This window comes from Dufourea novaeangliae, unplaced genomic scaffold (assembly GCF_001272555.1).
Source record: "Dufourea novaeangliae isolate 0120121106 unplaced genomic scaffold, ASM127255v1 scaffold60, whole genome shotgun sequence".
Taxonomy (NCBI): Eukaryota; Metazoa; Arthropoda; class Insecta; order Hymenoptera; family Halictidae; genus Dufourea; species Dufourea novaeangliae.
This window is the reverse complement of record NW_015373935.1, coordinates 2,443,492-2,470,920: the sequence shown is the minus strand read 5'-3', so window position 1 is coordinate 2,470,920 and position 27,429 is coordinate 2,443,492. Positions and strand designations below refer to the sequence as shown.

Genomic DNA, 27,429 nt, shown 5'->3' with positions numbered 1-27,429 from the left:
ACGGACACAGGCTAGCGGTACGGTTCTACATAGGACACAAGTGCCCACGTTGCAATAGGCGAGAGATATCGTGTGTATAATCGCGTACGGGACAAACCCCAATCGGAGAGTTTCTGGGTGTCTACCAAACAGAATCGTGCTATACCAGTGGACAGTGCTTCATGATTGAAAATAATTGTTTCTCATCTGAATAGACATTTCTCACGGGTATATCCGACGTGAGGAACACGGAACTTCATTTTGTTTCTGTTACAAGATCGTGTGCGGATAATCTTCGATTTTACGAACTTCAAAAATAATTTCGCACGGTTTCTGATGAACTGTCTGTCCACCAAAAATGGTGGACCATCGAGAAGGCTCGGTGCAACAGTGCTTAATACCGTCTTTGGTCTCTAAATAGAGCTTAGAAGTTTCTTTTGTCTAGAGTTTCATTTCGGTGGTGTTTGTGCTGATTCTACAGTAATGTCTCGATGAGTGCGACGTACTTGGTCGGAGCATCGGTGGCAAGGAGGAAAGGTTTTGCAGCCCTTGATAAATTTATTTTTTGCCAGAAGGGCGACATCATCGAAGCGTTCATCGAGGAATCACTGTACCACGGTTACTTTTAACTGTCACTTAGTCCTCACGACTTGAACAAAACGTTTCGAGTCTCCCATGTGGACGTGTAAAGATTCTTGTTTTTTTTTTTTTCAACGAACCATTGTTCGATTGTTCCACGATATTCGCACGGTTCACGAACGGTACCCTCAAAGATTAATCGAGTGAAACGTGAACGTTCTGTCTCGTTATCTCGTCGCTAGGAACAATATCGTGTCGACAGCGACGCGTACGGTGCCGGGGACTCGATGATCAAGCGTGTCCAAGCGTTTCCGCTATCCGTACTGCTTGCCAGACGGCGCACGCGTTCTTTCACCGTGTCGTTCAGCCGTTTATCGTGTGGAAGAATTACTTGGACGGGGGGACTGACTTCACGCGAGGATAATTATGTGATTTAGCCGTTACGTTTACTCGTCGAGACACCTGCCCTCGCGAAAAGTGTGTTGGTCGAAGGACAACAAAGGGGGGAAGAGATCAGAGTGTGTGCGTGACAGTGGAGTGTAGGCTTGACCTCCTGGCGGAAGTGTCCTCGAGTGAAGTTGGCATATTTCCAGTGGTGTGGTCTCGGCGAAGAGACACTTTTCACTGAAAATGAGACAATTATTAGATCTGTTGATAATTGTAAGTAGCAAGGTGATGGAAAAGGTGAAACTTTTGTTGGGGAAAGGGGTGGTTACGTGGAGACTGGCTTAACCTCTGACCATACGATTTCTTATACGACTTCACTCTCAAGAATGACTTTATCGTTAATCTTTTCCTAGACACAAAAGGAATTTTATTTTTCTGGCAAATGTTACATTTATTTTACGTGTAATGAATTATTTACTGTTACTTATTACAATTCATACTACTCATTTCGAACCATTCAAAAATTTTGTTCTTACATATAATGAAAACTTAGAAAACTCAACTTGAAGCTTTGCGCGAGAAAAACATACAAACTTTTGTAGACCACCCAGACATAACGCGTGTTTACACATGGATTAGAAGTAAACTATTTTGATCTTTGTACAATTCTTAATTGTTCTAATTATGAATTTACAAAAAAACATGTAAAAAAACGTAACTATCAATTTTGACAATTATCCCTATTTCTTACGCTTCTGCTCCACTGTTCGTCGTTCTGAACGTGTTAGTAATCGAGAAGTAGTAGCCCAGACGGATAGGATGTAACGTTCCGAGACGGAACGGTTGCCGCAAGAGTCGTCCTACTCCTCTTATTGCCGCAATCACCGAGAATCACGGAACGTGAAACGCGTTCGCGTAAAAATTTCACGGAAGCGGTAGATCCTAAACGACGTTTCTAATTCGTAACATTGCGGCTCGTGTATCTAACGATCGTGCGTGTGAAAGTGGTAACTGCTTTGCGTGAGTCCATCAAAGGGTGACGTGTGTTGTGTTTCGCGGCCGCACACGTGACCAGCCGTCTCAAAATGGACATCCGTTTGACCGATGAAGTTCAAATTAAACCAGAGATGGTCAAACTCATTATCTAGATAAAAAGTTTCGAATAACGAATAAAAGATAAAAAAAGTATTTCATCATTTTTAATTGTTTAAACGTGAAAAATTTCAATTTTTAATCTCATTAACTGTTTAAAGCTCAGGTCGACACTCTTAGATACTGCCGCTTTTCACTGTGCATTATTCGAATAAAATTCTGCCCAACTCTGAATTAAACACTACTTACAAGGGGTGGCACGGAAGTGTCTTCCGATTTTAATGAAACTCCGTATGCCTGTTAAGCAGTCAAAAATAAGGGATACGTATTTTTTTTTATCGGCTGAGGCGCGACTTTAAGGGGTGAAACCACCCCTCGAAGTTTCGATCCGAAAGTACTATCTCGAAAACCAGAGGAGATACATGAAAACTTCTAATGGACGAGGCTTGCAGTTTTTTTATGTAGAATAATATGGTGCTAACAAATTGTCCAAAATATAATTTGTTTATAACAAAAAAATTTCGGATCGAAACTTCGAGGGGTGGTTTCACCCCTTAAAGTAGCGTCTCAGCCGATAAAAAAAAATACGTATCCTTTATTTTTGACTGCTTAACAGACGTACGAAGTTTCATCAAAATCGGAGGACACTTCCATGCCTTCCCTTCGAAGTGGTAGGAAACTTTTCTTCTACCCCACTTTTTACCCTAAAGGAAGCCGAGTTTGCTCGTCGGTGTACCTGGACCCTCTGTACTAAAAACGATTAATTCGGGACCATTCATTCCTCGATATTACCACACACATCGTTCCGTTTCGAATCATCGAGACGAAAGTGATTTCTTGATGGTCGACGACCGATTTCCGTCGTGATCCGTGATTATATTATTATCGTCGCAACGCGGCTGTGTCATACGGATGAGTCAATTGAAAGCGGTCTCGTATAAGAAAGCAGTTAAACGCCGTCTCGAGTGCACCGTAGGGGGGGGGATATTACATCAGAGTTAAATCCGTGTTAACGACCGGGAATCGAGATAACGATCGCGCTCGTTACAAAATTCCAGATTTGATGAAAATAAGCCGACGGAGGGGAGAACGGATTTATGGATTCCGGCATAATTTTATATCGCGTCCATCTGGATAAATCGCTCCGAAATCGGAGTTTCCTCCGTGTTTTTCGTGCGATTACTATCGCGATAAGATTGCGCAACAGTCGTAAGCACGTGGAATTTTAATGAAGTAACGCCGTGGGGGTGAATCGACGCGTGGAAAATTCTCCTTTTTCGGGCTTTCCGCCTCGAAAATCTCACGAATACGAAACCATTCGATTCTATTCATGAATAAAGTGGTCGACTGATTTTTTTTTATTGATTCTGATATTTATGAGGGTAAATATCGTATCGCTAATACCACAGTGCCAATTTTTGAATTAAAATATTTCCTAAACTAATGGTTTCTCGGTATAAATAGGTTAATAATTTTTTAAAGAGAATGACGAGCTACATCGATCAATGCATTCAAAAATATATGGTATTGTTTAAAAAAATAAAATTGACCTTCATATGTCCTCTACGCCTCCACCTACAAAAAAACTATTAATATCAAATTATGCCCCCCTTGATACCATTCAACTTTTGTTGGAAACACTTTCCACTATCATAAATGATTTCAGAGATATTCGAGGGGATCGATTTAAATGGGACTCTTGTACTTGCTCTTCTCGATCAAAAATAAATATCCCAATTGCACTGGCCTATTGATTGTTAATAATTTATAGTAAAGAGGTTCAGAGGTGACTCAATACAGATGTGAACAGAATCTAACTTGTAAACTTGTTAACTCTTCTATGTTGTTTAATTTATCGATTTTGCTAATTTTCGTAGCTTATCAGTTTCTCGTTTATTTATTACAACTCGATCTTCTTTCGATTTAATATTATTAGAGGAGCGTACGCATATACTATATTTATGAAACCCCGCGAGTCGACGAAACTGTTCTGAAGAAGGCATGATTCACCTGGTATTCCGTAACCGGCCGGAGATTTCTCCTAATAGTCTTTATAGAAATTTTATAGAAATAACGCTCTAATTACGCTCGTCGTCGCAATCTTGCCCGCGGCCTGTGTTCCATGTAAATTTTCCTCCTTGAAGCTCGACAATGAAAAAAATTATCCATTTCAACGTCCGGTTGTTCTCTTTCTCGGCCGACAACCCGTAGTTTCCGTTGAGAAAATATCCGCCCACTTTAGTAGTGTTCTGTACAAGGATCTGAAACTTATAGTAAAAATTCAGTGACACTTCATTATGATGTTCAGAAGTCAATTTAAAATCGAAAATACCAAAATGTTAAATTATTTTATAGAGCATAGTAGAATCTTAATTATCAAGGAACTGTTTATCCGAACGTACCTTAACGTCCACCGTTCCAATATTTATATACAGCGAGTCACAGAAATATTCGTACCCTCACAATTCTTGAATTCGAATGACTAATAATTCTTCAACAATATATATATTTTGAAATGTTTATCAATAGGGACATATAGTGCAATAACTGGGCTTTCGAATGATTCGTCGTTAATTGAAAAATAAGAAGTTATAGTAATATAAATGAAAACTTATAGTAATATAGTAATATAGTCAATACAGCAATATAGCAATATAGCAACATAGCGATATAGCGATATAGCAATATAGCAAAAATATAGCAAAATATAACAAAATATAGCAAAATATAGCAAAATATAGCAAAATATAGCAAAATATAGCAAATATAGCGATATAGCAATATATAGCGATATAGCAATATAGCCAAAAAAGGCAATATAGCAATATAGCAATATAGCAAAATATAGCAATATAGCAAATATAGTAATATAATAATATTGTATAATAAATAGCGATTTTTTGTTTTAACCTGTAATCGAGGTATTACTGTATTATAGAATGTTTAACACTCTGAAGACAACTTTAAAATGTTCAAACAGGATCTTAAATCTTCATTGATCGATTTATTATGTCATTCCGTGTACCAATGAGTAATCCGCTATTTCTCAACGAACTCGGTATTCAATTCTATGGAAGCCAAGTATCTATACCCTTTCATTTCTATTCGTAATCATTCTCCGACATCCTACACACTATTCTTTACTCGGTGAAAAGTCAAGATAATTTAAAGAAAATAATGTACTTATGTTTAAAAATAAAAATAATGGATTACTTATTGGTACCTACACTTAATATATTATTATTCGTTGCATATATCAGCGACTTCGATTTCAATTTCAGATATCGCTGGTGAACGGTCACAGCCAGCCGTGCCTCGAGTACGGATGTCCAGGACGACCGCAGTTCGAACCGTTTGTTCCTGCGCCGCCAGGTCACACTCCTAATTGCGCGAAACCTGGACAAACCTTCTGCGAGAGCCTCGATCATTATCCCAGGTAAGCGCCCCGAATGCTCGATCCGCGAAAAAATGGCAAGTAAAAAACGAAAAGTATGACGGATAAACACACCTGGCCTTCGTCGGAACTGTTCGGAATGTGTAATTAAATTAAGGAAAGAAAAAATGATAAATTCGAAGGACTCTTTTTACTCCACGAAATATCGAGGTCATCTTGCGGGTCTTAGAACTTCGCCAGGAATTCATTTCGTTGTTATCGATCGAAACTGGTTCCATCGTTATGAAAAATCGTGGATAATTTTATTATTGAAAGGAACGATATAAAGGGCTTTCCAACAGGATCTAGGCGGCCAATTGACTGCAGAATTACGCGAAATTATTCGATCAAAAAATTTCGTTCGCCATAAATTCATTGATTCCGAAATTTTTCGATATGTAGTTTCCACAGTTCCACTATTTTCGTATTGGATTTTAATTATTTTTATGCGATTTTCGATTGAAATTGAAGACATTGTAATAAATTGTAAAACAAAGTCCCTGTTGAAAAGCCCTGTATTTAGAAATTCCAAAACGATCTTAGGCGACTTCCAAGATGATATCGTTTCAGGGCGATTTCGCGATCACGAATTATTCCGGGTACTTTCCCTTCCCGAAATTCGTCTAATTCGTATGCGGACGCAGTCGTCGGCAATGCCGTCGGGAATATTAATAAACGGCCGGTGAACCGTATTTTTGTAAATTCCTCGGCGAACACGGAAACATTTTTTTTTTTTCGGAAATTTCTCGCAGCGGGCCTGGAATCGGTGAATTCGTTTCGTACTTTCGCTTTTTTATTCTCTATTCGTTCGGTCGAGTGACAAATATTATTATATACAGGGTGTTCACGCTATTACTAGCCACCGTTTTTCGTGCAAATAGTAAATATTAGAATAACAAGAAAGTGGGAAGAATAATTACTGTTTTTTGGAAACAACTTATTGGCATGTGTAATTGAAGGGAACCTTCAATTCTTTATATGGAACGCTGTATATATGTTTTTTATATCATATGAAAGCATGTGTTAAGACGAATTCATTCGTATAAGACTCAATAACCTTCAAGGTAATACAAGGTCAGAGATGGAAGAAAGATTTATAATATTTCGTAGTAATATGTTATCTTAATAAGTACATTTTTTTACACTTGATGAATTGAACAGTACCAATTTGTTCAAATTTTTTATACCGAACTCCGAATTGTTTGCTCTGAAGGTTGGTTGTATTGGCCGAAGGAATCACGAATTTCACGAAACGTAGTTTTTATAGGACGCTGATTTTCGTAACAAGTTTGAATAATTTTAATTGTTTTGATGTGTACCTATTCATGGTTATATTGGCCTAACATTCAACCTGTCAAACATAAAAATCAAAAATATTAAGAAATGTCAAGGGTTGACAAAATATCAAATGCCAAAATCATAAAGGTACTATTGGATAACCCTTTACAAAAAACTAAAAGCACAACCAATGACATCGATTACATTCAACCGAGCATAATTCATTCAGCCTCCATTCGTCTTGCACAATCCGATTCCTGTGAAGCGTTCGTCACGCAACCTGTGTGTTCAATGAAACACCTTTCCTCGTTCAGCGGCAACAAAAAAAAAAAAAAAAGAACGGGAAAGGTAACAACCGTGATGCAATAGTTTTTTTGCCTCGATTCATGAAAAAAACAAGAAAAACGAAGAATCGTTTCGGTGTGCTGGCATAGGACGCGCGTGGAACAATACGCGCGAGCGCTCCGCATCGCGAATCTATGATGTCAGATCTATTATCGCGTTTAACATGATAATACACTGGCTCTTGACAAGCCGCGCGAGAATGAAATGTAGGGTAAATGTTCCAATTACCGCCCTATAATTGCCATTTTATTTATTTTACGTTAATAAGAACGTAACGTATAAAGAATTGCGTACAGAAAATTTTTTGGTATTAAATTCGGTCTCTGATTTACGTGAAAACAAAGAAATACGAGTACTTGTTTGTACGTGGCAATTAAAAATTAATGTTAAAGAAATGTTAATATATATAAAAATTAATGTTAAAGAAATGTTAATATATTTCAGAATTAATGTTAAAGAAATGTTAATACATTTTTGAATTAATGTTAAAGAAATTAAAAGTGTTACTTGAACGTCGAAAAAGCAACTACAGACCCCTCTCGATTATTGTCCCGAACTCGGATCCGCGCTGTGACAATAATCGCGTAGGGAGAAATGCTTCAGACAACGTTTCTCAGTGCTGCTGAAGCGTTGACAGCATCGTGACCAGTAGCAACACCTACGGTAACGATTAGAAGCTAATAAAGACTTGATCCCAGTGCACAACATGCATCATTAAAATGCACTGTACATACATAAATCTCTAACGTCTGAGTGCTTTCCTCAGTCGCCGTGTATTAACCAATCGTTCAACGTGGGAGTAGACCTTGATTCAATGTTCTAGTTCGACCTTAAACAGACACTAATTTATTCGATGCGTTCTCAACATATGGATATCGAAAATTCCACTGATTTGTATAACTGGATATGGTATACGGTATCTTAGCATACTGCAGATTCTTTGATATTTCAAGACCGCCATCTTTAACAAACAATCGTTTTTTCTTGAAAGAAAATTGAAAGTAAGAGATAAAACCAATAAGAACGTACGGTTAGTAGGTAAAACGTTCATTGGGTCAGATTCGAAAAGGAAAATGTTTTAATTTTTACAAACTTTCCAGCTGCGTATTCCGATCAACGATTATCCGTGCAAGGTACACACTACGAACAGAAAGCGATCGTACGGTTACGTAAAGAACACGGATGGCGCCGTAAATGAGATTGTTGGTTACGTCGATTCCGATACGGTTAATTCCTTGATCATCGTACCGTGACCGTGGCCTTGACGCGGTCATGCCCTGCTAGATAATTATCCAGGGTGCTGGTGTTACGATCGATTCTATCGGTGGCTATTCGATGTTTCATCGATCCCCGCGGAATGCAACGAGATTTATCGTGGTAAACGATCGTTAGTAACGTCACGGATTTCCATCTCCATTTTGCGTGTGGTTTTTCATCGGTTACACCTGTTGCCCGAATGATTCTTGCCGCTTGCAACAGGTTTGTATACGGGCTGTCGCGGCAAGAATTATTTGAGCATTGTGATCCTCGGTTCGATTCAATGATCCGGTATTAAGGTTACAAAATTATTTACTTTGCCATGGATATTTAGATAAGAAATGTTGGCGAATATAAGAGAATTGAAATTTTTCGTTTGGAAATTCACAGTTTTAGTTGATTAGAAAAAAAGTGTGGCTCTGAAGTACAATTAAGAATGATAATACAATCAATGAAAGCAATTTTTCTGAGATTTTTTTCTTCATTTAATAAATATGTAATTAATATTATAACTTGATATAATGTTACTTTAAATTTTCCTTATTTATAAAAATATATTTATAGCTCTCGAATAATTTTTAAATTGTTGTAAGGGACAGGTTTGGCTCTTCCGTCTCAAAAGTTTGCCGACCCCTGGCATTGGTGATGTATACAGGGTGTCCCAAAATAGCTTCGACTCCCGGAAACGAGGGGTTCCTGGGATAATTTGAGATAACTTTGTCCTTAACAAAAATGTTATCCGAGGCTTTGTTAACGAGATATTAAAATAGATTAAACCTTCAGGTTGTAATTTTAATAATGCAGTGAATTGCTCTAATTCACAAACACAACTATCCTGTAAATCTTTCGAATAAACTTTCACTAAATTTAGAGCTTTCACTTGCATTTCATCTCTGTCTGGGTTATTGTATATAAATCCAAATAAATCAATGATATCAGTATAAGCTTTACTTCGCTTTTTTAATTCTGCAATTAACTTATCGATTATTAAATAAATTTTCTAATTATTTCAAAAGGGAAACAGTAAACAAAAATTTATTCAATTATTTTTTGACATACATAAATTGATGGCTTAGAATGGGGCTCTCCTGGAAAGCTTGTACTAAATTTTGTTAGAATCAATAGACGATTTCATCGATATATCTAATAATAGCTCGTGTCCAATACAAGCCTCAGACCAATCGCTCATAGGAAGAGAAAATAGTATATACTATCTAAGCGCATACATTACTAAGAAAACACGCTAATACGGTCCATTAAAAATAACGGTAGCGCTAGAACGCATTAAAGTACCGTTCGAGGATATTCGAGGTCAATCGGTGATCTTCTGATTTCTGTCGATCGACGATCCCACATGTCTATTCGAAAGTCAGCCGATGTGTAGGCGAAACGGGTAAATTTCTGGTCATCCAATTTTTTTCTAAACGACTAATCGCACTTTTATCAAAGTTTCTTTTTTAAATCGTGTGTCTTTGAATGGGGAATCCCCAACCATATAAATATTTTTTTTTTAAAATCATTTGTTTAAATATTATATTAAGAAATTTGATCTTTTTCTTTAATTTTTCTTGTTAAGTAATTGAACCTGGCGATTTTCATGGTGTCAAATATGTGGTAGCTTAAAAAGGATGCTAATTCCCTCGAATCTATATAATTTTTACAATAACGAGATTGTAAAAATTGTGCGAAACATAAATTCAATGCGTTACGTACTTTCTCCATCGATCTAAACACGATTTATTCGTGGGCTCGCAGATGGTCGTAGAATATTTTTGCAATTTCTTGAAGTAGAGACTTCGCGGATTAACGTGGCGCAGATTGTTTTTTGGAACTCATTGAATTTTTTTACTGTATGAATTAAAACAAGAATTTCTTCATAGGGTAAAATTTCCAAAACTAATCGTTGAATTCTAAATTTCTGAATGCTAGAATCAGTAACCAAATATATGTATGTACAATTTTAATTCAAAGAATAGGTGCCTCGAGAAGTGTACATGAAAATCGTTCAAAACTCAGGTTTTAAACAATTTTTTCATTGCAATTTCTTGTTCCATAATATTCAATGATTATAAAACAAAAATGTCAAACTTCGAAATTGAAATTTTCGTCCACATCGTTATAATTTTACACGGTTCCGTCCCCACTGCGCGACAGGAAGCAGTTTCTTGATCGGGATGCAGCCGGTGATTCTTGAATAGCGGTGACGGAGCAACCGAGAAAACAGCTTTTAGGCGTGGATCCATGAATTATTTATACGTATGTACATTGGGATTCGATCTCTAGCCCCGTCGTCTTTCACCGTTCGGTGAAAGTTCCACCGGTCAAGGCGTCGCTAAAAAATTCGCTCGGTGTTTATACACGGTGTCCCAAAAAGATGGGACGATCCCCGACACGTGTATTCTCCGTGCAAATAGAAATCGAAAAGTCCTTTACCGTTTTGTAATCCGAAGCTCCATTTCCGAGATATTAACAGTTAAACGAACTCCAAACAGCTGAGCGCTCGGCCACGCGTATGCGCAGACTGCTCAGCTGATTGGAGTTCCTTTAATTGCTAATATCTCGGAAATGGAGCTTCGGATTACAAAACGGTAAAGGACTTTTCGATTTGTATTTGCATGAGGAATATCCACGTTGCGGATTATTCAATCTTTTTGGGACACCCTGTATATCTGTGCGTGCGTGTGTATGCGCGGGTATTTCGCGCGTCTTCGCGTGAAATTCTAGGTCGACGAAGTTACGATTGGCTTTCCCGCGAACCTAACGATCGATAACAACTTCGACACACTTTTAGTCGTCTCTTCGTTGCTGATCGATTTGCACCTGTCGATTGAAGAAAACTGATTAGGGAGCTTGTCTAAAATTTTCGGGAAAATAGGCACTTTTTGAAGTCTTTTCCTTTTTTACGGAACTAATGAGAGACAATCGAATGGGGGAGAGATTTTGCGATCAATTGGACTACGTGTTGAGATAAAATTCATATTTTGAGTAATATGAAAAATATATACCGATTTAATGAATATTTTTCTTTAATATGGATAAATCTTTGAAACTTCAGTAATCTTGTGGACCTCGAAACACGTTGAATGCCACAGTCTAATGAATAATAATCCAAAACGATTAATTGATGTTTAATCTTTAATTTGAAATCATACTTTTGGGAGTCTAGTAATCTAGTTCAGTGCACGATGGATTATGTTCTCGTCTAAAATAGCACTTGGTATATTATTCGAAGGGAAAACTAACAGTTTTAGTAAAGTATAAAAGTAAAATTATTTATGTTTATCTAATCTGTCAGAATAGAAGTATTCCGATTGTTCAATAACCGTGAGTATTTTGGTTGCCTACACAAGGGTTAAACCGGATTCTGCTCGAGGAAGTGTAGTTACTAAAGTCGGTCGCGTAAACTTCGATAAACGATGGGAATCTGGTTTCCGTGGGTTCATGAATGATGCATGGGGAACGATAAGGAATTTTTTATTCGACTGTAACCGACACCCGTTGAAGTTAGGTCAAGGAACCGTGATCTCGATGCTGGATTCCCGGCCCCTGTATCGTGGCAAATGTCGACGGATAATTTGCATCTCGCGGGGTCGCAGGTCGAGAATCGTTCCGAGAGAAACTATTGTCTCGCGGGTTTTCTTTTTTTTTTTCATACACGACATATGTCGTTTGATTTACATTGTCAATTTCAATACTGATTTCTAGTCTTTTTTTCATTTTTTCTTTTTTGTCATATACGACATATGTCGTTTGATTTACATTGTCGATTTCAGTACAGACATCTAGTCTTTTTTTCATTTTTTCTTTTTGTCATAGACAGTTGATCAAGTTTCTCGTGGACAAATGCAGCTTCGATTTTGGTTCAGTGCTGAAGGATGAGTCGAAGGAGGACTTCAACATTTATAGGTGAGTACCTGCTATTTTTCTTTTTCTTTTTGTCATTGATCACTAGCAGTTTAAGAACAAGTTAGTTTGATTATTAATCATCTAGGGTAATACAATAACCGAAATTTCTATAAAATCATCATTTTTTAAAATATTTTCAAAATACCACCAATTTTATTGCTCGATCGTCTCCGTTTGGGTATTTTCATTAAAAAGAAATGAATGCTACACTGAGTATTAACATAGAAATAATGAAAAACAATTTCATTTTCAACTGTACTTACATAAAAAGCGAATGACTTTATAGAAATTTCAAAGTTTGTTTTCTGTTGACTTATATATATATATTTTTTTTATATAAATGTTATATTAATTTTTTTAAACCGATGTGGACGCTTTCTTTAATTAATTCCAAAATGCTACCAAACACAAATTTTTCATTGGTATGGAATAATTATAAAGAATTCATTAAAAAATACTTTATAGAAATTTCGGCCAGTTTAATCCACTCTGTTGTCTATACGCGATTGCTTCGCCGTGAAACCGATCAAGGTCAAGAGAATTCTGTTCAAGGTCAGTCCCAGATTACTCCGAGGGTTACGATTACACCCCACGAGGAGAGCCGCAATTACACTCGCAGGCGTTACCGTTCCTGCCGTCTCGGTATCCGCTCCGAGGGCAGCCGACTTTAATTTATGGAGCACCGTCGAACGACACTCAGCAGAGCGGGTAATTTTAATGCTAATTCAACGCCAAGACATTAGTTAATCAGTTCCTTGTTTGTCCCCTACCAGCAATCGTTTTGCTCGACACTTTCACAACCGGTGGGATACATATCTACAGGGCTGTTCCTAGATTATTGGCTGCCCGGATGCAGAAACAATATGGCCTTTATTAATTTAATATTATTTAATTAGTGCTGTGTTAACTTTCATATCCATACAAACGTATATTATATCTATATAAAAAAGGAAAAAATGAAAAAGAAAAAAGCGTAGAATAATATGGTGCTAAGAAATTGTCCAAAATATAATTTGTTTGTAACAAAAAAATTTCGGATCGAAACTTCGATGGGTGGTTTCACCCCTTAAAGTCGAGTCTCAGCTGATAAAGAAAAAAATACGTATCCCTTATTTTTGACTGCTTAACAGACATACGAAGTTTCATAAAAATCGGTGGTGGACATTTCCGTGCCTTTCCTTGTCAGTCAACCAAGAAGGGGGTTAGAGACCAGTGACGGAGTCTTAAAAAATTTGATTTTATTCACTCGTAAGTTTTGTGTTGTTCGTGAAGCAGGTGTCTTTTGGAACACTATTGACCAGTTACAGGTACGGTGCTCCCGATCAGACCTCGAGAAATCCGTTTCTGGCCGATGAAACGAGCATCAAGTACCATCCAGGCGGCCACCGTGGATCTGGTCGTCCAGTCTATCCGCAGACGCAATCCTTGAACTCATTCGGACAGGGTCAAGCATGGTGGGCAAACAGGTGATTATTCCGGGAGGTTACTCGCCTGATAACACTGTTTAACCTGCCACGGTCTGTTACCGGGACCATTTTATTTCCCCTCTTACGACCCTTGACACGAGTCAAGGATGACGGGACAGCTTTGCAGGAGGTTTGCGTCGTGAAATTGTGGAGGAAAGAAATTCCGTATGTACAAACAGATCAGGGAACGAGAGTGGAGTTAAAGGAATGCGTCTCTTAACCTTCACTCTGTGCATAGTAAATTTTCCATGGTCTGTGCAAGGGGTCAAGCTGACCCCACATATATTTTCATGTATTTTGTAAAGTTTTTTTTTTTTAAAAATAGTTATTTCTATTTTATTTTTATTAATTCGTAAGAAATATTTTTTTTAGTAATGTGTCTGTAAAACCTTAGTTAAGGCAATTCTAATTGCCTGGGATATTTATTTGGTGCAAAAATTTTTTACGTCGCATGTTACAATGACTGGGGTCTATTTGACCCCAATTCATTTTGAAGTATGAATACGAAATTGTAGCTAAAACAGTACACTATATACTAGTGTTATTTAAAATTATGGTACTTACAAGGTGTAAAATGAAATTCGCTTGAAATAGCACGAAAAATAATGATCACGCGAAACGACAAACAAATTAATTACCTGTTTCACTGTTCTCGCACATTTGATTTCCGTTCCTTAAATCAATATACCCAACGGAAAATCTGTAAATATATTTCTTTATAGAGATACACAAATGGTTCGATCTAGGAGCCGGCCCAATATAGGCAACTCTCCTTTATATATATATTATGATTTATTTCATTCAGATACAGACGGGAGAATAAAATTACACCTGGCACGGTGCGCGAAAATCCATAAAGAGTCGCGAGAAGAGGCAGGCAAATAATCTCGAAGCGATCTCCCTTTGCCCGACGGATCCGCAGTACATCATGCCCAGGGCAGCTTTGAACAATCAAGGGAACTGGATGTACGTGGTTAATCTTCCGGACCAGAATCAGAAGTATTCGCAAGTCGTGAGGAGCGAGAGGTGCACGTGAGTAATTGAATCGACACCTTAACGGAGTCGTATAGGACCGTCGTAGGACCCAAGGATCATGGTGTTGAATCAAAACAAAGAATTAGATTGATCTAGGATTGAGAAGCTTGAATTGGACCAACCCAGAAATCAGATAATCGAATTCTATCGATCTAGAACTCGAATCGAGTCGAATGAGGCTCCAGAAAATTGAATCGAACCAGTCACGGAAGATCTAGGACTAATTCTGGAGACATACGGACCCAAAGACACTAGCCCAGGGACCCACAGATCGAGGAACCCAAATCACGGGATTCTAGGACCCAAAATTCCCAGGTTTGAGGATTCCTGGACTTAGGGAACTTTGGGTCTGTTGGGTCTAGAGGATGTGAGGCCCTTAGATCGTTTAGTCCTTGTGTTCGGTGGTCTTCAAGCTTGGGTCCTTAAGGCTTAGGGCATTCTAGGATTGGGTCTTTATGTTCAGAAGTTCCCAGGCGAAGTTGCTTTGGATTTGGGATATCCTGGTCTTGGGTCATCGGGGCCAAGGGACCCCATCTTTGAGTCCCTTGGGTCTCTAGGGAACTCCATATTTAATTTTTTTGGTGCATGAGTCCGCTAGCTTTAGTCCTTGGGTCCGGGAGACCTCGATCATAGGACTTTGGGTCTGAGGCTTGGGACTTAATGTCACAGGAACTTTTAATTCAATCGTTTTAACAATTTTTATTATTTTTTTCCAGGACAACTGTTTGCAACGGTATCTGTTCCGTTCCCACAGGTTATACCAGTAAGTGTCAACAGCAATATGTACAGAAAAGACTAGTTGCATTAGAAGGAAGCGGAAACCAACTTTATACAGACGTGTTTTGGTTCCCTCACGGCTGTTCCTGTCAGATTATGTTGAATTATTAAAGAGCTGTTTCGTTCTCGAAGACGAGTTATTCTATTGAAACTGAAAGTCCACAGATGACACAGTATTATGGTGTTCTTGTAATCAATTATGGAGAATAAGGTATACGAAAACCGAGAAGTCAGTTCTGCGAGTGGTTTGGGGAGAAACAAAGTGAATGATGCCAGAAAAATACCCGAAAATGATCTACGGGTTCCTATATTAGAACGCATAGGAAGCTAAAGAGGATACGTTCGAAGATCTAGAAAATATACAAGTTTGAGATCTTAAACATATTTACTATTTATTGACACTTGAATCAACATCTGCCCATTTAGCTAGTTTTTATACGCTATCGTAGTTAACGATCATTTTAACAAAATTGATGAAATATTTCGATAGTATTTTGTATTAATAAATTAACGGCACGTTAAGTAGTTTGAATATTTAATGTCCATCCATACTATTTTGAAGTACAGCAGAAGCTCGATAATCGATCGTTTCGGGGCTGTAGAGAACAAAATTTCCAGGAACTGTTCAATTAACGAGCTCCAATCACGCTGTCTCCGTCAATCGACCGTTCATTTGCTCGACGTACATACACTGACGTGCAAACTTAGCTTCCACTAGGAAAAAAAGTGGCGTAGGGAAACGAGTTCCTACCACTTGGTTTCAAAGGTTTCAGAAATTTGTGCAAAGTTAATATTCGTTTTAACATTTATTTCAACACTTGAATTAAATTTAAGAGTGGTAGGATGCTCTTACCACAGACGAGATATAAGAATAGACCTTTCATCTTATGGGAGTTGGTGGCCCATCTAAACTGTCGTACCGACACCTTAAAAAATCTCTGATTTTAGCGACCTCTACGTTATGAGAACGGTGAATCTGCGGTGGGTAGTGACACTATAATGGAAATGGGGTAACGTATCCCCAGAAAAGTGGGCAGCAAAAATACATTGAATGAAATGTCTAGTCCTATACCTAATCTGTGTCCTTACCCTTACGCCACTTTTTCCCCAGCGGAAGCCAAGTGTACTCGTATACACTTACCTTCTATCGCATCTAGATACGTACGATTTCTACAGTTGGTAATGTAGGCAAAAGTGCCTAAATTGACCAAGAGGTAAATTAATTACTTATGATTTTCATGTGTCTTTATTAAATAAAATAAATAATAAGATATTATTATCAGACACTATGTATGTTGCAAAAGAATAAATGGCGACTGTTGCACAAGTTACAGATGGTAATTCAATGCTATTACCGCCAGATGTCGCTAGTTACTTGAAATCTCAATTGCCCGCACGTACATTCAAAAAACAATTGTACATGATTCGTACTGTTTAATCCCCGCAGAGATATCTACAGTCGTGAAATGATTTTTTTTTTATTCCTTTCATAAAAAGTTATATTTTGTTTCATAAAACCGTCAGTTGGAATCAAATGAAACATTTTCCCCTCTAAAACGATTCCGTGAACCAGACCCCGTTGGAGTTCATGGACCATCGATCGCCGTCACGGGAACTCATGAAAATTGCCTCCTAAGTATAGCAATCGTCACTTTGCCCCAAGGTCGATAATCACGACGCGCTTTTACGTTTTCCGTGAAACCATCTCGCGCAAACACAAAGCAATCGCTGGAAAACTCTTACGCATTCTAACGTACTTCCGTTACGTAGAGTTATCACTAGACAGCCGGAAGTTTATGCAAATTTCAGACTGGAATATCTAAAAATTGAAATGGGACGGAATTTTGAATTTTGTATTGGACATTTCACCACATTGTAGGAAGAATATCCGAATAGTATTGGACTTTATTGGATTTTCTTTTAATGAATATTGTAAAAATTTTAAAAGTTCCACGGTTTATATTTTAAATCTGTTCCCCAGAACCAGAGTTTATTAAATCACATTTACCAAACTTCAGAGAACAAATCGAAGGTGTAAAAACCTTGTAATTTTGAAAGCCTTCGATAAGAATTCAACGAGAAACAATCGCTGCCTTTAAACTATTGAACATTCCATTAAGTCTCAGCGCCTGATCAAGGGGTAGTTTAGGGGCTCTGTAGCCCCAAGCCCTACGTTCCAAGGGGGCTCCGTTCTGAACCTTCCATTTCGTTATGATTAAACGTTATTTAATTATATTTAAAATAAATTTCAATTTTTGAAGATTTTTATATTTTCCTATGCTGTAGTACAAAAATCCCCCTTCCACCCCCCGTTTTCAGGGGCCTGATAAGTCCCCAATATGATGGACTTTACATTCTTTGGCTCGAAACAAAATATGAACTTAATATCATTTCTACACTATTATATTAACGAATAATTAAATATAATTTTTACCATCGGAAGGAATGCAAAATTTGATACAGGAAACATGTAAAGTATCAATTTTTTTTAAATTGGATTTAACACCTCTTGGTCCAGAAATAGAACGTGTTAAAACAGTTCCATTAACATTTTCGATCCCTGGTGAAAATTCTTCTCTGCCTGTCGAAACAAATCCCCTGAACGCCGTGATTGAAACGCCGTTGCACGTGAAACAAGCGCGGCACGACACGCTCTCGGGGGCTTCCGGTCGCGGGGAGGAAAAACGAAAGCCGAGCCCGGCGGCCAATTTAACGGGCGGGGATCTAGATCGACCAGACAAGAATATCGCGCGAAACGGGAAGCGATTCAACGGGAGACGGTAACTGGTTATCAAGGACGGAACGATATATAGGTTAAACCTCGTGTGTCGCGTTCTATGGACGTAGTAACGTCCAAAAGTTTCTGGCCTGAGCAACAACAAAATATCGAATAAATGGAAAATGTTTATTATTTTCCAATATGGTCTCCCTTTACTGCAATACATTTGTTATAACGAAAAATTAACATATTTCTGGACGGAAAATAGTTGCTTTTGCCCCACTGTACAAGAAAAAAATTGGATTTTGCTCCCCCTCCCCTCACCCTTGCCAGAGTTATACAATTTTTGCGTAATATTTAATATTGCAGATAATTTGAAACACGACCACCAGTCTCTATTAATAAATGACGTTATTTTGTCATGTGTAAGTAAATTAAGATGAGGCTTCGTGATTTTTACTTTAAAAAATTTTCATTTTTAATATTTATCACTCAACTTTTACCACTAAGTCAATTTGATACCAAGGGACAATTTAAGTTGGGAAAATGAGGGACGGATAAGGGTTAACAAAACGCATACAATTTTCAACAATTTATGACTTTGAAAAAAAAATAAAATGTGTCTGGCTACGTACAGCCTTTTTCACTGTGCGTTTTCTAGCCAAACAATCCCTCAAAATTACTCTATGTGTCTCCATGTATTCGATCTCGAAGTCGAGAGACTACGTCGGAAAAAGGAGCAAAAACGGCGTACACGCGGAAACATGGTGGTTAGGGAGAGGGGAGGAGACGCCAAGGGAGGAATAACTGCTAGGAGGTCAGACACGCGCAGGATGCGTAGAATTTTCTCGCCGCGAGGCCGTCACGCGCACGCAGCGCACCCTTCCTCGTTTTACGCGGCCTTTTACGATCGCCCCGAGTTTTCAACCCTCCGTTACGGCGGTTCCTTTCGGCCATCTTGCCGGCTGTGGCCCGGGAAGCCATTAATTACGAAAATGTGATCACGCCTAGGGAAATCATTCTTGGGGTGGGCGAATATGATAAGGGATGGATGATTGTTGGACTGTAAATGTTTATGGAAATATATTATCGTTTCTTTTTTTAACACTAGACTTGTCAATACACTCTTACAACGACGATTAAAATGTTATGACTAGACTGCGGATTTTATGCATTTATAACCTATAGGGCTCTGTGAAATACAATAAAAAACAAAACTTTCATCGGATCCGACAAGTTTTCAATTTTATTCTGAACCCAATAAAATACTTAAGATTGAAAATACATTTCTACAATTGCTCCTGTCTTTATAAATTACTTTAGAAATTTTTATCTTGCATAAAAATCCGCAGTCTAGCCGTCAGCAATCGTGAATATATTTTTTCTTTCCGCATCGGTATTTTCTCGATCGATGGAACAATTAGAATTTTTTGATTTTACAAAAGTGTAGGGGATCGGTTGGAATCGACAGTGTTTCGATCGAACGACCGTTTATTTCGCTGGACGGGGAAATTCGCAGCCATTGAAAATTACTTTAGATTGAGGAGCATCGAATGGGACGACGCACGCGCTCGGAATATTTTCGACGACCCGCGCGAACGTCGCACTTCCGGCTTTCAATCCGGCCGCGGTTTGATTGCAATGTAGATTATCGAAAATTCCACGCACAATATATACTTCTTCTGGTGATTATAAAAATGATGTAAAAATCTACCTGTACGCAAAACAAGAAATTAAAAAATTGTTAAAAACTGTTAAACCTTCGTGGACTGTTCGATAAATTGTTTCATTAATATTCCTCGAATTGAACTTCGGTTAATTATAAACTAGAATCGAATTAATCCTATAACGGTAAGTGCGACGTTTTCGTAATGTTTGGTTAGATTGTTAAAACTAGGGACTGTATATTCGTGGATAATGTTGTATGGTGATGTGTAAAAAATATATTGTTTCAAATTACCCCTTTCAAGGACTTACAACTATTTTGGGACACCCTGTATAACTGCCACGCACACGACAATAGCTGCAGATGGGTCAAAATCAAACTCGAAATAATCTTCTCCAGGCATTGAAAATTAATTGAAAAAAATGTCCATTGATTTATACGTTGTCGAATAAATTTTCAAAGGCAAACTGACGTCTGTCATTGATAGACTAGGAGCGTTCTCGATGTGTATATAAATATTCGCGAGTCTAAGCAATGGTAACCGTTCTTGAACTCTGTTACGATTTATGGTCATGACGCAGTGTATCTATGTTTACAGTACAATGGAATGTCTTCTTACCTGTATTTCGGATTGCAATGAAGCGACCAGTCGTTCCGCGGAACTCTACGAGTCTTCCTACAAGAGTAGTTCTCGCGTGGATCGGTCGACTTTACGCGACAGAAAATGGCGGCCTTATAGTAAAGTGGAAATATAATTTCTTCAAATTTCTATAATATTTTTTTTTAATATCGTTTACTCGATCTTTTACTCCATTTTAATTTTTTTGACAAGGGGAGATCGCGAGATGTTTGTCCAACGATTAGGGACACCCTGTATATTCGTCCAAGTCACGTATCCGTGATTTTATTCTTACAATCATTATTTCGTGTGTGAATTAAATTGTTTTCGAGGCATTCTGTGTCAGTCGTAATTGCTATGATTGTGATGTGTGTGTATAATTAAGTATAGTGTATGGCTTTGTGTACATTTTTTTTATGTACAGTGATATTTTTTCGAGGCATAGTTTGTATAGTATATGACAAGAGGTCCTATGGAATCGCAGTGTCCACCTCGAATGGTTCGTTTGTTTAAAGGCCAGCTTTCCGGTAAGTCTATGTTCATAATATTTATCTTCGAACTTCTGATTTATTTTTTCTTCCCTTGTACCGTTTCTGTGTCATCGAGCTTCCTGTTACACGTCGGTTCGGCGAACAAATATTACGCCTTAGATTAATACCGAGTCTATAAAAGGAAATTTATCATTTCCTCGAAAAACAGTGAACCCGAATATGGAATCGTATCTGCGAACAGTGACATCGATCTGTTGTGTTTCTTAGCTAGGCTGGGGTCTTCTTGTACGCCGCGTTTATTATTAGTAATATAATTCAGAAATAACCATCTTTGATATTTTGAGGCCAGAAGTCCATCGTTTAAACATTTTTTTATTATTCGAGAACGTGGTTCTATGTTACTAAGTTAAGTAAACAATGCAGTCACCTGATGATAATTAGTAGAATAATTTCAATTTTACAAAAATTACATATAAAATTAATTTGATCGAGTTCCATTTGTCTAAAATTTTCAGAACCATAAAAAAGGTCTTCATTATTATTTGTACAATCAAAAATTTTACATATAATAAACGATCTAGTGCCGCCCAGGTGCGGGGGTACCTTTTGCACCCCTGCCAGGAACGGCCCTGCGTACCAGCGATAAGTCTGGTGCACACTTAAAAAACTTTATTTCGTCCAGTTTTTCGGGAAAAAAAGAGACCACTGTTGCGACAGGCGCGTATTCTGTCGCGAGAATCTCGACATCCGGCTGGTCGCCAAGCCAGCAGGAAAAATTCAAACCTCTTTCTCTCTTTCTCTGGGCCGGTGTCCTCGGGGGTGCGCGGAGGGTAGCGTCGTACGCGTACACGCATATACAGGCCGCGTAAGTGCGTGCTATAGATCTCGTTCCACTCTACGAAACCGTGTGTACTTGTGCGTGGCGACCACCCCCGTGTGTCGTATTCACTCTCGAGGCCCTCCCCCTTCCTCTTGCAACCCTCTCCCTCCCGCCAGGAACGTAGTGAAAGAGGAAGAGAGAGAGGGCAGAAAAAAAAGGGGTGAATTTCTAGGCACGTAAGCGCTCGTGCAACGCACCTACATCGACTATCTGCGTGCACTTGTGCTCTACGCGCTTCTCCCACCCCTCCTAGCTGTTCCCTCTAGCGATGGCCTCGACACGCCTTCAACACCATCGCGAGGATTAAGGTAGCTTCCGTGTTTGGTGTCGCATCTAGCTGGGACTTTATACGACTCTTTATACCGTGTTGTAAATATTACCAATTTAATTTGAATGATTAGTATTTTACTTCAGAATACTGAAAAAGGAAATTGGAAATAAGTGCAAAAACAAAAATTTTTTTATTGTTAGAGAAGTTTTAATTGTTTTGAAATTGTATGCAGGAATGTTGGCTATTTAGGATTAGAGTCTGTTGCTTGAGAGTGATCGGTATGGATAAGAAATATCGGGGAGATATTCAGAATTTATTTCGTTAGTGTTCTATAAAAGAGCATGTTTTTATTCACTAAATGATACTCGAATTCAATTAACAATAGCGTAGATCGAGGTTCATGTAAAGGTCTGAAAACTGCAGGAACAAACGAGAGTATCTTCAACCACCAATCACCTTTACCATGGACCCATCGAGCAACAAAAATAACACAATCTAAGTTTCGTCCTTTACAAACCAGTTTCTACAATTCAACCATCCACGAAATATTCCACGATATTCCGCTCGGCCGCTTTCATTAAGACTTCGAAACTTTCGAGACTTTCCACCGTTCGTAATTTCGAATATAATTCGCCCTCGTAGTCATCGGGATAGGTTACGGTTGCCCGAGAACTCGCCAATGGAAGTTATCGAACGTCCACACCGCCTGCTTATTACGTTTTGTCGAGATTTTCAATTAAATTTTCGTTGTATCAGATCGAAGAAATAAAAACTGGCATTTTCCCTAACAACCATTGATAGTTCACGTTGGATTCGTAGGTTAGACTTGCAACAAACATTGGCAAATTTGTTATCCAGATGAAAGAGCTTCAAATAACGAATAGCAGATAAAAAAAAGTGCTTCGTGAAATTTTAATCGTTTATACGTGGACATTCCAATTTTTATAACAAAATAATACATTTTCCTGAATAAGTAAATCAGTGCTCGTACGAATTTCCAAAGATCAGAAACATTTCTCCTTATTGCCCTGGGGCGGACCCGAGTTCGGGACAATAATCGAGAGGAGTGTGTATTACCAACGGACTTCCTCCACTTTCTTAAAAAAAAAAAAAACATTCGTTGCCTCTCCTACAAACCCGGCCGTGGCAATATCGTGAGAGCCAACTGTATTACTGAAAAAAAAAAAATTAAATTCTGTCCAACCTGTCTGGCCTGGAATTGCTCGAAAACTCGCGAGCAGTAAGAAATCGAACGCCCATCGCTACAGCAAGTCGTGCCACTATCGTCGTCGAGCCAACCCCTTCCTCCATGGTAATCCAAGAGTGCGTACAGGGGTGATGGAAGGGGCAGGGGGGCGTTGGAAGGGGTACACGCACACGGGAACGGATAGCAACGCGGGTACCGAGGCTACTTGAAGGGTTTCCATTTATATGCGCGCACGCACCCCGAGCTCGTCGAAGGGCGCGCGCGCGCACGCACCCCCAACTCCTCCCCCCTGCTCCTCCACGAAAAGAAAGACAAGGAGAGGGTCCACCCTCCGCTCCAGGGACTCGACGAGGATGGAGGAAGAGAGGGGAAGGGGTGAATGAAGGAGAGAGTATATATATTACATTCTCCCGGTGGTAATAGGCCAACCGTATATCAGCGCTCGCAATTATCCTGCGTGTGCTTTTGCGCCGTTCTCGAGGAAAACCGAACGGGGAAATCCTCGAAGATTTTCCGGGGACACGAGGTCGCGTTTCGTGTCCTTCGGAATGCACCGTGAGGAATCTTCGTTCGGTTGCCAGTAAATGTTTTTTTTTGGGGGGGGGGGGGATAGACAGGAATGCATCTCATTGGCGTAACTAGGATTTATGAAAATATTATGAAAATTTTATCTTATTATCGGTAGAGATTTTTAATTGTTGTTTGAAGATATAAACATTAAGAAAAAAGAACTTTCGAACTTTCGGAGTCCGGTTAAGAATTCAGGCGACGAATTGGTTTTTGGAGGGTTTTCGGAAGATTTGTTGGTGGCGTATACTCTTTGGGTTCGTGTGATTTGGATGATCGTTGGAGGAGGCATTCGAAGGGGTGGTATTCGAGTCAATTGTGGGTCTGTTGAGTAGGTTGCGTTGCTCATGGGGTGAATAATGGGAATTAATCTTGTTTTTGGACATCCCGTAGGTAATACAATTTTTTTTGTTTGTAATGTTAACAGTATCAATGTTTATGTCGAGTATACTTGCCATGGAAAAATGCCATGTTTGTGTTTAATGAATTTGTTTACGAATGTGTTAGCGAATTTCAGTGTAAAATTTTGTGCAGAGCGTTTTAAAGTCGAAAACGGTGCAATTTTATTCCCTGATAACGGCGGCGGTTTTCCTGAAACTAACTGTGCATCTTAGTTGCCGTCGCGGAATAATCAAGCCTCGGCCACGAGAAAAAAAAGGGGCAACGGACGGGGGATGGGATTTCTAGAGCGTTTTATGGAAAAAAAGACGGATAAAAATCGTATACCACAGACGCGCGGCGACGCGAGATCGTGTTTTTCATTTTTTTTTTTTCAACCTTTTTTTTTCTGATTGCGCGGCAACGGGCAGATTGGAAAAAAATAATATAGAGTGAATAAATGGGACACGGTAACGAACTATCCATAGACTTTATCAGAGAGGCCGTGGTCTTGTGTAATCCGTGGATTATTAAAGAATAATAAGTAATAAACAGCGAATGGAAAAAAAAAATTTCGAGAAGAATTTTACTGAAATTTATCTGTTACTGTAATTGTTATGCAAAATTGAAAGGGAATAAAATTGAATATTGAATAGTTATTATTATATAGGGGTTCGTTAACCCCTTGTTATAACAATGTGCACTGTTCAGAAACTTGGAACATTTGTCTACTTTTATCAGAAACAAGTATACAGTCCTATTTGTCCTGTTTATGTATAAATTTTCAAAAATATGGAGATTTAAAAATTGGCCATATGAAAATTAATTGAAGTTAACGCTGCGTCGAATAAAACCGGTTCGACTTAGTGTTAACTTCAATTAATTCACATACGGGATCCACAAAAATTGATAAAATATAAACAATACAAATTTTTTCTATTCTTCAACCATGTAATAATAACGATCGAAACGGTATTTTACCGTTCATTGTTCAGTTGTTTTGCCGTAAATTCACGAAAATCACGTGCTGGTCGAGCGTTTTGACCGGAGGGTATTTTCAAAGTGGCAGTAATTTGGACATCGACCCTATTCGAATAAAATTCTGCTCGACTCCGGTAAAAATATAATTAAAGAAAAAGTACTTTGTTTTTATCAGGGACTTCTACCCAAACGTAAAATACCGGTATTATATTATTCATTTATTATTTTTGGTTGAATCTTCGCCCTATATAACCCTATATAAGTCCTACCCTTAAAGAAGCCAAAAGAATACCGATATTTATTTCGGTTTTCGGTAATATATCAGTTTCAGTACAGCTATGCTAGCATAATACCGGTATCAAAATCATACCAGTTTAAGTCCCTGGTTGAAATTGATGGGAATTGATTTGTAACCGGTTTAAGTACCTGGCATTAATTACCCTTCGATACAAAGTACGTATCGATACTTTTAATGCGATAATAAGTAAATATCGATACTTTTCTTTCGATACAAATTAAGGAGTAAAAGTATCGATATCTTAACGGTATCGGTTTATCCCTACTCGCAAGCTCGCGGGAGTCGAACGGAGCGGAACGGAGCGGATCGGAGCGTGTGGTGCTCGGGTCCGGCTGCAGCGGCGACGTCGAGCGCCGGGATAAAGTCACGGAGCAGTAATTATGAACGATATAGCAGGGGAGAGAGAGGATATAATTGTGATTGATGGAGAGACGACGACAGGGGGGTGAGGAGGGGGTGGAGGGTGGTGGAGGGGGGGGAATGACTTCCTTTTAATCTCGAAGCTAACCCTTTCGTTCGTCCATTGCCGCTTCTGCCAGCGCGTCGACGCGCGGCTTTTATTACCTTCAACCAGGTTTTTCCGGAAAAGAAATTCGGACGGCAAAAGGATCGATCAACATCAATCCCGTTCGCTCTGGGTTGGGCAGAATTTTATTTCGAATAAATACAGGGCCAGTATCCTTAGAATGACGTGTTGACCTTTAAACAAGATAACGGGATTGAATAATTGTTTGCCACTTTGGTTGCTCTAGTTCTGATATACTTAACATTTTTCTGTTCTCTGGCCACATGAATATGTTTGCTACGTTACGCGGGTCGCAGTATATTATACTATACAGTAATTCCTCGATGAATGCGACACGAGCAACGGCGTTATTTCCACCACTGGGGGGATGTCTCTCTGGAATCAATAAAAATAGAGTAAACAGAAGCTAAGCAGAGGCTCGGCTTTGGGAAAAAACAAATTTATGATGGCCTGAAAATCTTTTCCCCTTCCCACGAATTCTCTGAAGTGGACTCGCCGCGGCCGGTCAACTACGGCTTAGCCTAGAAGGGGTTGGTAAGATTATTCATTCGTTACCGTGAAGGATAATTCATGGACAGTGAAGGAGTCCATCGATGGACAGTTTCATGGTTTTGATCCATCCCTCGCGAAGCTACCACGGGAAACCCGAGGTTTTCCCGACGGACGGAAGTCGACCAATGTCCCACAGGTTTCCGGAACGGAGGGAGGGGGTGGGGTGGAAGTTTCGTTAATATTTAATTTGACCCACTTCCGCCATCCCCGCCGAAGCACAATGTCCTAGGCACGAGCATTGGTCAGATAGGTCAAGTTTACGAGATACCCCAATTCTCCATAAACCCTTTACCGCTTAGCCGAAACATCCCGCCCGCACCCGGTCTTGTGTTTTGATGTGGATAGGGTGTCCTCGATCCTCTTGTTTCCTCGCCTCCGCTGTTTCGCCCTCTAACCGAGAGAGAAAGACCCTTCCTTCTGTCCAGAGATGGGCAAATTCATTATCTAGATAAAAAGTTTCGAATAACGTATAAAAGATGAGAAAAATATTTCGTCATTTTTTATTCGATCTTTTTTTCTGCCAAAATTCCATTTCGCTTATCCCGAAGAACGCTCATTCATTAAATCACATTTGAAGAGTGCAAATTTCAAGATTGCAAAGTTTCGAGTTAAAAATTTATGGACGAATGTAGAGGAATCGTGGAAAAATTGGGGAATCGTATTTTTTTCAGAGGGCAATCGAGAAAAATCGTGTTTTCGTTGGGTCGAAAGGCGTCGAACCGGAGCACATTTTCCCTCTC

General features: G+C 38.9%; 2 protein-coding genes across 3 annotated transcripts in view; both read left to right on the top strand.

The window, feature by feature from the left end:
* The first annotated feature begins 1,188 nt into the window (after positions 1–1,188).
* Positions 1,189–15,645, top strand: LOC107185287. Its single transcript, XM_015572945.1, is given in 8 exon segments — positions 1,189–1,218; positions 5,319–5,473; positions 12,167–12,256; positions 12,809–12,964; positions 13,558–13,722; positions 14,528–14,574; positions 14,577–14,754; positions 15,474–15,645. Coding segments are annotated over 8 exon segments (993 nt in total).
* Positions 15,646–21,004: 5,359 nt separating this feature from the next.
* LOC107185337 (DNA N6-methyl adenine demethylase-like) overlaps positions 21,005–27,429 on the top strand; it is a 169,440-nt gene continuing 163,015 nt past the window's right edge. Inside the window, exon 1 of one of the 2 annotated variants that reach the window (XM_015572998.1) lies at positions 21,005–21,065. The gene's annotated coding sequence lies outside the window, so the exon portion shown is untranslated. The remainder of the gene's footprint in view (positions 21,066–27,429) is intronic. The other variant, XM_015573000.1, reaches the window with a different exon arrangement.